This window comes from Zeus faber (genome assembly GCF_960531495.2).
Source record: "Zeus faber genome assembly, chromosome: 17".
In the NCBI taxonomy this organism is placed as follows: Eukaryota; Metazoa; Chordata; class Actinopteri; order Zeiformes; family Zeidae; genus Zeus; species Zeus faber.
In genome coordinates, this window is record NC_137204.1 from 14,664,109 (window position 1) to 14,680,004 (window position 15,896).

At 46.3% G+C, this 15,896-nt stretch overlaps 2 protein-coding genes across 2 annotated transcripts; one reads left to right on the forward strand and one right to left on the reverse strand.

Annotated features, from left to right (window-relative positions):
- Window positions 1–25: 25 nt before the first annotated feature.
- Window positions 26–5,656, reverse strand: lman2la (lectin, mannose-binding 2-like a). The gene is made up of 9 exons (XM_080018006.1): window positions 5,451–5,656; window positions 4,578–4,696; window positions 3,932–4,049; window positions 3,602–3,684; window positions 3,241–3,273; window positions 2,533–2,694; window positions 2,266–2,380; window positions 1,473–1,598; window positions 26–1,341 (listed from the first exon to the last, which is right to left on the reverse strand). The coding sequence occupies exons 1-9, from the start codon at window positions 5,560–5,562 to the stop codon at window positions 1,199–1,201; spliced, it is 1,011 nt and encodes a 336-aa protein (XP_079874132.1). The 5' UTR covers window positions 5,563–5,656; the 3' UTR covers window positions 26–1,198.
- Window positions 5,657–7,181: 1,525 nt separating this feature from the next.
- On the forward strand, window positions 7,182–13,688 carry mtfp1 (mitochondrial fission process 1). Its single transcript, XM_080018205.1, has 4 exons — window positions 7,182–7,315; window positions 9,868–9,995; window positions 10,228–10,460; window positions 11,878–13,688. The coding sequence occupies exons 1-4, from the start codon at window positions 7,246–7,248 to the stop codon at window positions 11,942–11,944; spliced, it is 498 nt and encodes a 165-aa protein (XP_079874331.1). The 5' UTR covers window positions 7,182–7,245; the 3' UTR covers window positions 11,945–13,688.
- The last annotated feature ends 2,208 nt before the right edge of the window (window positions 13,689–15,896 follow it).

Below are 15,896 nucleotides of genomic sequence, written 5' to 3' on the forward strand. Positions count from 1 at the left end.
AGCCATTCTTCGGCCACAGCTCAAGTCCAATGTTCTCATTGATTTTTTATTTATTTATTTCTATATATTCTCATTTATAAAGACAATTCCTCGCAACAATAACCTAGATAGTGAAGGGGAAAAAAATATGAGTTTTGTGCATAATGCAAAGGGAGCACAAACCCACATTTTCGTGCCCGTTTTTGAAAAGACAATTAGCAACCTGCAGCTGGGGAACTTAAAAGTCTCTCAAAGAGCAACCGCGTACTCATTTAATCACTTCATCTCATGCTAATTAACTTTTGAAAATTGTCGCTTTTTGATTTTGTGATTAAAATAAAAATATTCTTATCTCGTGAAGGCTATGTATAACATATACACGGCGGAGATAAACTACATCATTAAAAAAAATGACCATGAGGTACTTCATGCACACTACAGCAACTACAATACATTCAATTTCACACACAGAATAAAGTATTGAGTCTTTATAAATAAGCACACGTCTAACTTGTAGACCGGAGCGATGAGCCTTTAAAGGGCTGAAATGATTTGGTTTCAGCCCTGAGAAGCTGCTTCCCGACATCCGTATCGTTCGGATGCACCGACCGGGTAAAAATATATACACGACTGACATCGATGGTGTTGTGACCGCAAAAGTCGCGCTTCCGAGCATTCTGTATAAAGTTAACTCGTCTCCAGTTAAAACAAGACAGATTGGACACATTGCATTTCCCTGATGGATGACATTTCAGTGCGATGTATAAAAATAAATAAATAAATAAATAATAATAATGATAAAAAAAAAAAAAAAGGCAACACCAAGGATTTCACATCAATCCACAAGTATCATCCACATCAACGAAATGTATGTCAAGTCCGTACTACTTACTATACTATACTGTAAAACTATGTGTTCAAATTAGGAATGGTAAGGCCTACAAGGTAAATATGGAAGGCAGGGGCAAACAAAATGTTTTTTTTTTAGGTTTTTTTTAGCATGATCGTGTGATGACTACCACTGGAAACACTTGTAAACGGGGGTGTCCGGATGTGGTGAAGAATCTGTTCAGCTCCTCAGTCCGTGGGAAGATAAAGTATCAATCGGCCCAGGCCGGCATCTCGGTCCCCATCTCGGGCTCGTTCGCGGTGCAGCGGCCGCCGCCGATGGCGCCGGGTGGGGAGGCTTCCTCTCTCCGCCCCCTGGGGCTCCCGTCCCTCAGTAGAAGCGCTTGCGTCGGTTCTCGCTCCAGTGGCTGTAGACCACCAGGCCCACCACGATGAGGAGGAAGCAGCCCAGCAGGGAGAAGAGCACGGTGAAGAGGACGGCCACGCCGCTCATCCCCTCGTCGCTCTCGCCCGCTGGAGAGAGAGAGAGAGAGAGAGAGAGAGAGAGAGAGAGAGAGGGGAGAAGCGGCACCGACGTATGACATCATAACCAATGATTCGCTTTGTTCGCATTTTTTTTTCTTTTCCTCAGACGTGTTTCTCACTTCTGAGCAGGTCTATGTTGTCCACGCTCGGTATGGTGATTTCCTCTTCCTCCTCCTCCTCCTCATCCTTTTGACTCTGGAGCACCGTCAGTTGGTAGAGTTTCAGGGAAATTATATCATGATTGTCTGGAAAAACGAAACAATTTTGGGGGACAAATCTTTCACGCCCAGTGCACGCAAAACAGAGAGGGAGACGTTTTCATTGAACATGGAAACAAACAGCATCATCGTCATACAGTAGATACATTACAGTAGCATCCAGTCAGTCAAAGATCTGGTGAATAATCGAAACCGGAGTTTAATTGGGATTTGGGAGGAGCATAATTGTAATTTTTAGCAAACAAAGTTTTTTTTTTCGAGTGGTCAAACATCAGCAAATACCACAATGCATGTTGGGCTTTTTGGAATGAAATTTTATCCTCAGGATCCCAACTGAGAAATGTTTTCCATCTATAACGAGTGATGTCAATGTTACCATAATTACCCTAACAGTTGCGCACAAATTAAATTGAGGCTGCTGGAACTTAGGTTTCTCGAACCACAACAGTGAAATGTTTGGCTGCTTTGACATTGGTAACGTAATGGTCCAATAGTCCAACATTATCAGTGAGTTTGATCACTTCCTGAAGTCCCATATAGAAAAATATGCTGTTAATATCTCTCAAATTCTTATTTTTATTTTATTTATTTTTTTTAAAAAGGTGGGTGGACTCGACTCTCAGCTTAACCCCTGAATCCAACGGCCCATTAGGCCAACACAAACACACAGATCGCGGTGATGAAAGACCTTTACCTGAGAGGTCCCCAGTCACGGCTGTGGCTCCAAAATAGTAGCCTTGAGGCAGCCGCACCCCGGGGATGTCGAGACAATCCCTCCACTCGTGCTGTCCGTTGATATCGATCATCACCTTGAGATCGGAGCACACGGGGAACATTTATAATCTGATGATTGGCCAACGACATCTGCCTCCACACCACCGACGCCACTGTGTCGACACCGGGCTGGATACGCCGAGACGTGTTTCCGCGCAGCTCCGCCAGTTTGTCAAGAAGCGCTCACCGTGAGTCGACGGCGGACGTATCTGATGAAGAGGAAGGTGTCGTGGTTTAAATTGCGCACCATGGCGTTGCAGCCCCCCAGCTCCGTGGGCCGGCCGTCCCTCTCGTGGTCGTAGCCGATGCTGCCGTTTCCGACCATGGCGAGCACGAAGGGGAAGATCCTCTTGTGGTCGGGAAAGGGTTCGGAAAAAGTTGGGATCAGGCTTTTGGCGAGTGAGAAAATGCGCGTCTCGAATCGTCCCGATCTAAAGTGAGGAGTGGGCACGCGCATGCACGACGACACTAAACAAATGCCACTGCGCCGTATGGACTCCATTCCATCATGCAAAAGACAAAATGTTGGGAGTTTTACAATGTCGATAATCATATTTCAATCCATCGACCGTAAAACAAAATACATGAAATATCAGAATGCATTTCATGGTATTATTACAAATGCGCATCATGGATTTGGACCCCGTTTTCCTACGAACGTCAAAAGGGTTGAGTTGCTCTCTCTGCTCAGCCACTGCGTTACGGCCCTGGTGCCAAGTCGTCGCCGCGCCGCGCTTCCGAATTAAGAATGACGTCTTTGAACACTTTTTGGCAGCGGCTAAGCTGACATGAGACGGCTACGCGGTGGGGTAATCAGTGTGGCGCGCCCCGAAGACCGACTGAAGGGCGTGCAGGTGGAGGAGACGCCCGCAAGACACTCCGAAATACACATTACCTGGGAACGAGGAGTGTACCTCTTCTTCTGTGCCTGACTCCAGGGGATTAGACACAGAGTGGAAACACAAGGACACACGATGATTACCATAACTCAGAGGAAAAAAAAAAGCACTTCTTAACTTGAAAATGGAAAATGTATTTTTTAGCGAGTCCCATAGAATATCAATGGAGAAGTAACAAGACTAGTATCCAAAACATGTTTGGTGTACATTATTGTATATTATGACGATCCAGCTGCGAATGGGGATATAGGAAGCATTCTTACGGTTTACTGTTGGTATTGTAACTGTATTGTAATATAAATGTACATTGAATTTGTACTTTTACAAAAAGTAAGATCTGGAGAATGAGCTCCATACCTCTAAATGCTTCTCTTCGTTGGGATAGGTGTCTACAAAAACCCCCAGGCCAGTGAAGTTGTCCCTATTTCCAAACACGGGACCTATGAGGAGAATAATTGCCTGTTATGTCATCTGAGTTCTTTAATGTCCTTATTTGTTCTCAAATAATAGAAATATCAATTACTATAATTAATAATAATATTATTAATGAATACTATTAATTATTAAATTAATTGGTTATTATTATTATTATTATTATAAATAATAATAATAATAATTAATATAATATATAATAATAAATTATAATATATTATAATAACTTTATATTATTAATATTATTATCTCTACCTTTCTGCATGCGTTCCTTGGTGTACCAAATGGCTAAGCCGTCTCCGTTCAGGTTCTTCTTCCCTTGACCGTGGATCTTAAAGTGTACCTGCATCTCCCAGTCACTTAAGTGACAGGGCTGGAGACAAGGGGTTTTGGGGGAAAGAACATTCAATGAAAAATGCAGTTAAAATATTTTAAATGCGTCATTAATTGTGTTACCCATTTGGAGTTTATAATTAAAGTAGCTTCTGCCATACTCTATATGCAATGTGGAATGTCCACACTTTGTCAGATTTGGAAGCACAGTTAGAAGGATTCTTATTTCGCCCTCCCTCTGTCACATATATAATTATTGGCGCTGGCTCCAAAGTAATAATCAACGGAAAGAAAATTGCTAATTGCTGATGTTGCAAGCCTTTTGGGGCCGAAAGACAGGCGAAAAAGGTCTGAGAACACCTGCCCTACACTTTATAAGCGTGTGTTTTAAAAGAGGTGTGTTGTTATGGACGGGCGAAGAATGTGCAAAACCGCATGCGGGTCCCGTCGCCACGCACCCTTTGCTATAACCCTGCATCTATAGTTGAAATAAGATGTAAAAATATGTTTGGGCACATTTCCATGTGGATTCAGATGATGGTGATGATGATGATGATGATGTGCTCACCATGCGGCTCCACACCGCCCCCTGCCGGCTCTGCATGTCCTGCGTAAGGCGCACCTGCTCCGTGGTCACCATAGCGTCCCCCATCAACTCCCAGTGGGAGGAGCCCGAGGAGCCGACACCTGGGTGCACGGAAAGCATCGTCGTCGACAAAGGCGACAGCACAGCGGGATGCAAGTCGACACGACACGACGGCGCCTTCGGAGCGACGCGGTGGAACGCACGGTGTCTGCTTGCACCTCGCTGCACCGGCGTGCAGGGCTTGGCTTTGGCCTGCGCACCGGAGGAGAGCGTGCGGCAGAGTGATCTATCAACGGCATTCGCGGTGAAACGGAGGAGGTCTCGCACGCAAAAGTAATTGGGGAGCTGACGTTCCCTCTCATCGCCCTCGTCGTCCGTGACCTCCCTCCGCTTCCAGCGCGGAGTCAACACCCGTGTCGTGCCAAAAAGCGATCGTCCACCAAAAAGTGATTGCCAAAAGTGATCGCAGCATCTACCCTTTGAAATGTTATCGCTTTCATTTATGGAGGTTATATTTTGGACAGTAATGCCCGCCCGGTCCGTTTACCAGTTGAAATGCATTGAAAGGGTCAATACAGCTCGTAAAATGCAGTTTTGCACTCCCCAAACCATAAAAGGCAGTTTATCGTTTTTCATTTGCCCAAATCGAATGACTGCTGCGCCCACCGTGGGAACGGAAGGTTATTTACGCCTCGGAGTGTTTTGGTTTTCATTCGTGGGGGGTTGTATTTGACAGACCATAGCCCACCCAGCGGACGGCGATCACTTTCTGGCGGACGACCCTCCCCTCTCCTCCCCTCTCCTCCCCTCTTGGCGCGACAGCGGCGCGGGGCCGGGGCTGCGGTGGACCGCTACCTTGGTACGGCTTCGACAGCGAATACTCCCTCTTCAGAAACTCCTCCATTTCGTGGCCGTCGTCCTCGGCGGAGGCGCGGCGGCAGAGGGAGGCGAAGAGCAGCAGCGCCATCGTCCAGAGCGGCCGGCGTCCCGTCGTCGCGGGCGCGACGAGGGCGCCGCCCGGTGCGCCGCGTCCCCTGTCATCTCGGTTCACGGCGGCGGCCATCGCGATGCTCCTCCCACGAATGGAGGCCCCGCCCCCCCTCTTCCGCCCTCCCCGCGGTCCTATTGGTCGACGTTGTCACGTGACCCCCCCCCTTCTCATTTGAATATCCTCTCCATTCAACTCTCGTCGCCGGAGGTAAAACTCCCACATCACGATTTCCAATCAGTTCTGTAAGAGCAAATAAATAAAAAATGCCGTCGATGTTGTGCACGCTCTCTTTGTTCACTCACGCATTGGTTTATCCGTTTATTAGGACGGACAGACAGACACGCGCACGCACACCCGCACGCACACCCGCACACACACACACACACACACACACACGCACACACGCGCGCAGTGCTCTTCCTACTTTGGATGAAATTGAAAACTTGAAAATGGAATTATTATTATTATTATTTTTTTTTTTTTTTGAAAAGTCAATCGTCGTAAGTGCAGTGACAGATTCACTCTTAAAATGTCGTATTTAGTATTGTGATTACATTCACAACTTTGGGTATTTGATGATATAATTCGTTTATCTAGATTGTTTTCATTAGGTTCGTGTCTTCATCAACTCGCAGTGGTACAGATGAAGAACATGTTTTGGTTTTTTTTGGGGGGGGGGGTTTCAATACTTGGCGACATCTAGTGGTAATTGTGTCTCTGACGCTCGCCCCCTTTCAGCCGTGTCCACGGCGCCACACCTTGCTCAGTGGTTCCACTCATCTGTGATCTGTGTCATCTCGATAGTCTGCTGCGCACCTCCGATGGGGTACACGGGTCCCATTCACCCTTCTTTCAAAAGGGTCCGGTGTTTGATGGACTCCGAGGGCCTACAGGCTGCCGAGGGTTGGAAACAGGACCACATCCTCATGTCCAAATCAAGGGGCCGGGAACTATTGCGCCACATGATATACCTTGTTTAAAAAAATTGAAAATTTAAAAAATGACTCATTGCGTCCCCGCATTTTGGAGGAGCTCATAACTATTCCCTCGTTTTAGTTAGTTTTTAGTGGTTGAATGATTCATAAGCAGACTGTATTTTATTTGAATATTGTACGGAGGTATCAGATTTTAAGAAAAGAAAACGGTTTGCGTGAATTGTGGGGCCCTTGTGTTCGCCTAGTTGCCTAGATGGTAATTACCAATCAAGCATAATTATAAAGATACGACTTTATTCATCCCTCGGGTAATTCGGGAAATTAGTATTATGGCCATTAGGGATTACGGATATATCAGGATGGGAATTGTGTGATTGCATCTTTTGTGTTGTATTTCTTGCTATATAAATGTATGTGCATTGAATTTATTTTGTATTTTACCTCATGTGCAATTGCAAAGGAAAACACGTCAATCCCAAAATGGATTGACCGTTTTACATTTTCCCCCGCATTTACTCCTTGCACCCGCTCTCCGTTTTGCCTTTTTTTGAACGCGCGACCTATTCGACGTTTCCTTCCCGTGCTCGACCGCACCGAGGGCGGCTCCTCCCACTCTGCGGTCGAGCAGCCAGGTCCCGCCCCTTTCCGGGTTCCCTTCGCAGCCGTCCACGCAGCGGGGGGTGGGGGTGAGTGGTGGTGGAGGAGTAGCGCAAGGCGGCAAGGCATGGACCCCACGCAGGAAGGTCCCACCGAGGCGGTCGATGTCTATCGCGACACGTGGGTTCGCTTCCTAGGTATGTACCGCCCGGGAGGCGGACGTCGACGCGGAACGGCGGAGCGCTCGACCGGACCCGGTTGTTCAATGTTGACGGGTCACGAAGTAAAGCGAGTCGTTCGATTTCTCCGACTCTCCGCCCATTGGGTTCGGCGGGCCGTCGAGCTGCGATGGGGAGTCCGGCGGGGAATCCCGTCACTCGGTCCGATTCTGTATGTCGGTGGGGGGGGGTCAGGGTGCGGATCCGCCACGCCCTCCGTGATCGTTTCATCGCCTTAATCCGTTCGTTAGTCCGCGGTTCACCCGCTTTACCGACTCTTTCGTTCGCCGCGAACGAGTCGTTTGCGGGCCTCGCGGCGCTGCCGGCCAGTTCCGTCCCTATAAATAACCCACTGGCCTGTGAAGGACATCATGGTTGCTCTTTGGTCGTTTGGGAAAATATTTCACGAGTTTTCTTCACGTATGCAGCGCATGTTGAAGCCTCTCCGCTTGAACAACGTGTTCCAGAAGAGAATGAATTGATGAATGAATGAATGAATGAATGGTGAGCTTCCCTAACCACAGTATCAGTGCATGTTGTGACACGACCTGATCAATGACATTGTCTGTTTACCTATTTGGTGGGATTCAAACCTCTCCGGTCACTTGTGTGTTGCGTAAATGTTTCTGTCAAAAGTGTTTGTTTATTTATTTATTAATAATAATATTATTATTATTATTATTATTATGTATTCTCACGAACATAACCACTTCTCTAATATACTTCTCTATTCCCATTCATAACTCGAGAGTTGTGGAGGACTGAGGCGGTGGACTCTGGCACACTTTTTCGAAAGCCTGTGATTTAAAAAAAAAAAAAAAATAATAAAAAAAAATCTGGAAGAAATATCGACGGATTCATTTTTTTATTTCGAATGCCGGCTCAGTGCATGATGAAATTGAAACCCGTAAACCTTTATTTCAAAATCGGTTCCCATGCGTAATCTCTGCGGACCGATAACGCTTTGCCTGGTTTCAGCCTCTTCCTTCTGTGCCACCGTGAGTGAGCGATCAATAAGATCCTGGTGTCAACCGTGAAATGACTACCACGCCATAGCGCCGGCCATGGCGGTGCAACTTCCTGTTTCTGCGACGGCGTTTTTGAACGTCACGGGTTGCCTTGGTTCGGTGCCGTATACTTCACCATACCATCTGCCAAGATAGTTTTGCTGGTTCCCAGTGGTGAGAATAATTGATGTTTTTCAATCTGCCAAAGGTTGTTTGGGTTCTTTAAAAACTATTTGAAAATACATTTAAGACCACTTATTATCTAGCGATCCCAAGTTAGCTGCTGGCTCATCAAACACGTGAATATTAAAGGCGTAATCGGTAACCTTGGACAAGCGGGAGCCCTAGAAACTCGCCTCCGCCGAGCTTCACGGTTCCTCGCAGGTCGTTCCTTCGTCGCTTCTCGTACAAACTAAAATGAAACCTGTTCGGGGATATAAGCGGTGTCGTTCGGGCGGGGGGGGGGGAATGAGCTGAGATTGACAGATCAGGGGGTGAGGAGTGTTTCCTCCTAAAGGGATTCCCGCTACCGTCTGCCTGTATCGAGAGCTCGAAATCTCATCAACCACAGAGGACCAACTGGCGTTGATCATTGAACATTTGTGAACCCCGCTGATATATCACGCTCCAGTTGCACAACAAGTGGATTTAAAAAATACTTATTGTACATTTCAAGTAGAATAGATAGCCTTGAATTGCTTTTACATTACCTGCTTTGACATTATTCACCTGTGTGTGTGTGTGTAGTTTTGTCTATTGATGGCTAAAAGCAACCGTCCCTTTTTTTCCTCCAGCAATTTCGATCTGCAGAAGTGGCAGATTGTTGTGCCTTTACATCTCAGTATACCCACCGGGATTCATCACCAGTAAACGCACGATCGTGTCTGTTATTGAAGTTATAGCTGACCCGAACAAAAATGCGATTACTCGGTTCAATTTCTGAATATACAACACAAATCGATAATGTCCTGGAGGGCTCACTTTTATGACGGGTGCGCCGGCTTAGAGGCGGACACCTACATCCTCTGTGGAGGTTCTGACGCCATCCGGCCGCAGATAACGCGCCTTGTGTGACTGTAGTTAATTTACCCGCTGATCCGTGATGTACATGTGCCGTGCTGCAGGGCAAAGTATTTGAGTCCCCCCCCCCCCCCCCCAGTTGCGACATGGAGAATATATTGTGCAAGTCTAAAGATTGATTGGCATTTTTACTGATAGATCGGGTCTGCTGTCAAGGTCAAATTTATTGTCCACTTCTACGTCAATAGACACAAGTGAATTTGGGAAATCCAAACTACGGGGGGGCACAAAAGCACATTGCTCTTTCTCAGGGGTTGTCTGGAATGGTTTTGTGAGTCAATATACTCCGCACAGACTGTCACATTCCCTTCACTCTGACATTGTGTGTGTGTGTGTGTGTGTGTGTGTGTGTGTGTGTGTGTGTGTGTGTGTGTGTGTGTGTGTGTGTGTGTGTGTGTGTGTGTGTGTGTGTGTGTGTGTGTGTGTGTGTGCGCACGCTCGCAGGCTATGCCAATGAGGTGGGGGAGGCATTTCGTGCCCTGGTGCCAGTGAGCGCGGTATGGGCCAGCTACGCTGTGGCCACCGCTTACGTCACCGCTGATGCCGTGGACAAAGGGAAGAAAGCCGCTCTGGTAAGAGTCAACATTGGTTTAAAGATACGATTTAAAATTACTCACAATGTTGGCACGACTGGCTTACAATTCACTAGGGCGGGCGGGTGGCGATCAAAAATGTTAAAGAACGCACTAGTTTACTTGAATAATGGTCGGTGGATGTTGACGATCTGCTATTTTGACCCGGATGAGGTTCAGTGGAGGATATTACATGTTCTCTTCTTAATAATTCCATAATATTACCCCATAGGCCCATGGAGACAACTCGGGGAGGACCACGCGGGTAGCGGCCGCTGTGGTGGACACCTTTGTCTGGCAGGCCCTGGCCTCCGTGGCGATCCCCGGCTTCACCATCAACCGCGTGTGCGCCGCCTCGCTCTACCTGCTGGGCAGAACCACCAGGTGGCCGCTGCCCGTCCGCAAGTGGACTACCACGGCCATTGGCCTCTCCACCATCCCCTTCATCATCACCCCCATCGACAGGTCTGAGCGCACGTGCTTGTCACATTTTTGGTGTTTGCTGTCTTTGTTTTCCGTAAGCCTAAGTTATCAATGCATTGCCGATATTTGGACAACGGTGTCAACCGAAACGCGCGCACGCAGGTGAGTCATATAGAAAGGCAGTTTAAGAAATGGCAGAATTATGGTCCTCATCATCTAGTCCTATTCTCTTCTGTAGGCATATAGCCAAAAAAATGGCCAGACAAAAGCTTTTTGTTGCTCAAAAAAAGCCACTATTTAAGAATAGATAGTGTCATTCCGGTAAAGTTTCTGAACGTATAAAACGACATGAAACAAAAAGGAATGGTGATATGTTTGGGGTAGGCTGTATTTCCAGTGAGTAGACATGTGCACGAACCTAGAGATGCATGAATACGACAAATGTTAATACAGCGGGACGTGATGTTTGGTGTCATGGCTGACAGCATGTGCTGCACATGGTTTACTGCAGCAGTTACACAAGTGTGGATGTCAATAGAGTTTTTAAAGTGCCCGCTGGCATCTAAAACAACAACAACATTTTAAATTAATCTCTTGGTAAAGACTTTTGGGCCAGTGCGGGCTTACCGATAATCCCTTCCGGATGTACACTTCTAAACAGATTTCCTAGAGTTATAAATGGACTGTATTTTGGAACTCGTATATTTAAATAATGGTATTTGTCACACATTATTCATGACTGTTAACAAACGTTCTGCTTGCCCCCGTAATGATGAAGCAATTTTTATTCGAAAGCTATTTGTACATGCAGTGAGTGATAGTATAGGTTGACTAAGTTAAAAGTGTATGTGTACTGTTGGCAGTGTCTTGTTATAATAATAATGAGGTTGGTTGGGGTGTACGCCAGTCCGCCTTTCGTAAATAGAAAAAAAGATATTGAAGTGGTTCCCTTCTCGAATCAATCACACTCACTCATGACTTTCAGGACTCATGAAATTCCCATTGACAGAGCGAACAAACTGCACTGTGGTGATGTCATTTGCCAAACAGTTGCCATTTAAGTTTTGTTGCGTGACTATTAATGTAATTACGGTACCCTCTATATCCCTTATATATCGTTCTAGAGTGAACTTCTTGCAGGTCCTGTGAAAGATGGGTAGATAGATAAATAGATCTAGCTATCTTAACTGGATTCCCTTCCGCCTCATCATGCACAGAGAACTTTCCAGATATTTGACATTTCATAAAAAGGGAAACTTGAATAGGTTTGCTCGAAATGACAACGCCAGCCACCCGCTTCCTTATCCCAATGTAACCCCCTGGGTGTAATCCCTAAATTGCTACGTTGCTTCCTTGAAGCCTTTCCATTCTCTCCCCGAGGTTGCACTTTCGTTGCCCCGGTACAAAATCTGCACTAGTACGTTCTCATAAAATCCTTTTCCTGTTTTGTACTCTCTAGATCAGTGGATTTCCTGCTGGATTCAAGCTTACGGAAGATCTACGGCGGAGGAGAAAAGCACGAATAAGGGAGGGGGGGCCATGCAGAACCAGCGACGCTTTCCAAGGGAAGCCTCAATAGGCAATTTTCCCAGCAGCAACGGGGGGGGGGGAAAAAGCACAGTAGTAGAATGACATCGTTTTATCAACTACAAAAAAAACTTATAGCGGTTATTAATGTTACTGTAACTTGAAATGGCTGTAGAAATCCCTTTACACACAGGGATGCTTTTGAAACATGACCGTTTCCGAAAGTACATTTGTTCAGTGTAAAAATGTAACTTCACTTTTCATTCTCGCGCTCCAGCAATAGTCCACCTTTTCCTCTCGGGGCTCTCAAGCGCTCAAGCTGCTAAAAATGTTTCAGCGGGAATGTAAGATTATGTACGGTAAAAATGCGAGGTTGCACACGCTGCACTCTGCCGCCGTTTGCAGAGCGTCTGCCAGGAGAAATGTTGATCCGATCGAGGCCAGATTGTAAAATCTTAATGTAAGACTAATTGAGGCTGTGCTGCAAATCCGTGCAACCTGCTGGCAGATGCTCCTTTTTTTTTTTCCCGTATCGCGGCTCCGCTCACCGCGGTGTCACCTCGCCTGGTTTTGCCGCCATATACTATGGGGCTGGGGCGTCGGCCAAGTTTCGCTCGTTTCCTGCGACGTCTCTTCTCTTCAACCCTTTCTTCTACTTTCCCTTTATGGTTTTGGCTCCTCTGAAAATGAATCTCCACGTTACTGGGAATAGGTGTTTTGAGGTGATCTTGTCATGCACTTTTCCACTTTTTTGTTTTTCCTCTTATATATCCTCTTTTTTTTTTTTTTTTAACTGCTGGTCAATATTATTAAATACTGTTTGGCTTGAGCCATGCCATACATACAGATGAGCTTCATTTTTTTAATACTTGGAAGCAGTTCTCAGTCATTTTTAATGGCAGAGTATACATCATCAAGTATTTGGGCGTTGAATGCGGCTCTTTTTAATTTTTTTTTATTTTTCCATGTACAACTCCAAGTAGATGTTCTCCATAATCTAAATATTTGATTTCCAGATTTTCTGCATCATACTGTATCTCCAACGGTGGCTTCAGGGGGACTCTTATTCTAAGCATTTAATATGGGCTTAAAATATTGGTGTCTGTCACACTTGGACCTTGTATTCCTCCACAAGCATGTCCAGGTTTTTTTTTCCCACTCCATTAATGACATTAATGTTGTTTGGAGAATAAGTTGCACACATCATAGTGAGACACTGTCCATATACTTGTGGAAGGCACAGTGTCTTGTTGACGGATCACAAGACGTTGCAGGGATTGACTACAAGATAAGATAGGGAGAGGGAGTTGTGAAAAGGTAGTTAAACTGCTATTATGAAACTGACACTGCTTGCTGGTTCAGGGATTATTGACAATGCCAATTTCTTTGCCGACTACACCAACCAGCAATAATTGTAGCTCGTCTTTTTGAGGAACTTGTGGTTCCCTTAAACAGCACATTTTTTCACAAAGGGGGATAAAATAAAAGATAAATATCTACTTATTGATGTAAGTTAAACATTTCATATTTAGGCTTTAATTATTATTATTATTATGATTTACTTTCATTTTCTCCTGTGTTTCTCTCTTAAAGCCATATTTTAATGAGGAGACGGTGTGTTACGGGTGTGTTGGTGTTACACTTTTCTTTATGTGAAAAAGACGTCAAGTGAAAAAGATGTGACTTTATTCATTTTTTTCTGTATTCCTGTGTTCAAAGTAATAAACGATTCTTTTATTGAAATGCTGTTGTCACGGGAAGCTATTATTCAGCCACTGATGACAAAATAAATATCGGAATACATTATGGAATGGGGACAACAAATGTCTGATCTCGTCGCAAACCTGTACAAAAAAAACAAACATGAATTACCTTATTACCAAATTCTTTTTTAAATGATTATTAAAGAATCATTCCACTTTACTACACCCCCCCCCGTCCAGTAAGTGCCGGCGTCGTAGTGTTGTAAAGGGAGGTCCTTAAGAGGGAGTTGGAACTCTGGACAAAAAGCTTAAACCAATGACGTGCCTGCATAGTGGACTGCAGCTGACGCCAATTCCAATGATGAGACGCATTCAATCTAAATAAAACACAACCCAGCCCCCCCTGCTCGCTAGCAGACATGGCCGCGCTTGTGCCTTGGCTTGTGGCCACGATAGTTTTAGCCACATCCATGGCTCAACCAGGTAAGGGCGTGGAAATGATGCTCTTACAACCAACAGCCACTAAATTGCTCAGCCCTGGGGAACGCCAGGGCTGACGCTCTAAACGGTGACGTCTCGTGATGTTTTCTCGCCTCCCTGTGCGCTCCCCCCTCAGATTTTCCCGCAGACGAGCGGCCGCGCCCCGTCATTGGGAGGTGGATCGTTAATGGTGATGAGCGGCAGGATGAGCAATTTGACAGGGCGTCCCCGGAGCCGCAAACTCCTTGGCCTTACGCTCCTTTCGGTGGCGCTGGATTGTTTCCCATGGAAGACCAGCCAACCACGCCTTCTGAGCCCTATGTGATGAAGGAGCAAGGTGAGCTGTTGATCACTGCTAGATCTACGCACAAGATAGATCTCCCCCCCCCCCCCCCCCCCTCCCCACCTGTGCATCTGATTCCCGACTTTCTATCCCCGTAGACTCAGAGCTGGCGGAATCTTCGGTGTGGAAGGTCTTCCTGGTGGTCTCCATCTTGCTAATGACGGCAATGGCATCTCTAAGCGTGGGCTATTACCTGTGCGTTTGGAGAGGCGGCAGGATCCACTACGAACCCCAAAGGGAACTATCTACTATGATTTGATGTCCTCCTCGCTCATCACTTTAGCTTTTCTTTTAATGCACCCCCTGTAGCGGTGTCTGGTATGTAATCCATCCGATAGTTCCGTTTCACATTTTGTGCCGCGCTCGTTGGCCAGAATGGGACGGCAACTTTTTTTTTTTTTTTTTGAACAGTTGGGTCTGATTAAATTCATGAGCTCCTCTGAGGTGACTCCCGTCCATACCTCTAACGGCCACCAGGGGGTCCTCACAAATAATGTTGATCAGCTTTAAAATCTGCCAGAGACAATTATGACATTTTGCTGTGGGGGCTGAGGCTCTGACGCTCCCACGATGTTTCAACGCTGAGCTGTCTGATCACACTTCCTAACGTGTATTATGTTCAACTTGACAATGTCTTCTAATCGGAACTGCCACACTTAAAAACTCAAATTATTTTTTTTTAAAATAAAATGATCCTCGATCAAGGGAAAACTAACGCAGCTGTACGTTCCACTATTTCAGCCGCCTGACAGCGTACGTCGTCATTCAAGCCGTCAGCTTGAAAAGAACGTTGCATTTGCTTGCGAGCGTAATGGTTTAAATTCGGTGGGAGAAGATGCGAGGCGGGGGCCAGATCCAATCCACAAACATGTCTCCCATGAGCAATATCAGGTGGTGTGGAGGGGCCCCCAAGGAGACAAAAAGCTGATGAATTGAATTAATCTCCCCTCTCGTGATGGATGCGCCTGCTCACAGGGGGTGGAGGGGGAGAAAACGGGGGCATTGTTCATCTGTCACTCAGATTGCCATATCCCTCTTTAATCTGCGCCCGGGTTCTGAAAGGCCACAACTAGCTGAGGAATCCTACCCCCCCTTTCCTTCTCTCACAATCCTGCTCCATCCTGCACTCCCGCAGCCCGGTGGTGGCACTGGGATCATGCGGCGACGGTGTAAAGCAGGGCAGTCCTGCGCTCAGATAAGCGAGCGCCAACGTTCGGCCACACCGCTTCACTGACTGTTCCTCATGAGAATTGACTTGCTGTAGTCTATGCGTCTCAACGACGGCGCGCTATGACAAGTTGGAAATATGTAATGTATTAAACTCATGTACGGATGCTCTCATACAGGCGAAACGATGGAGGAGTTGCGGAGCGATTCAATGCGGGGAAACGGCAGGGGAATGTTTGTTTCCAGTGTTAAAACTGG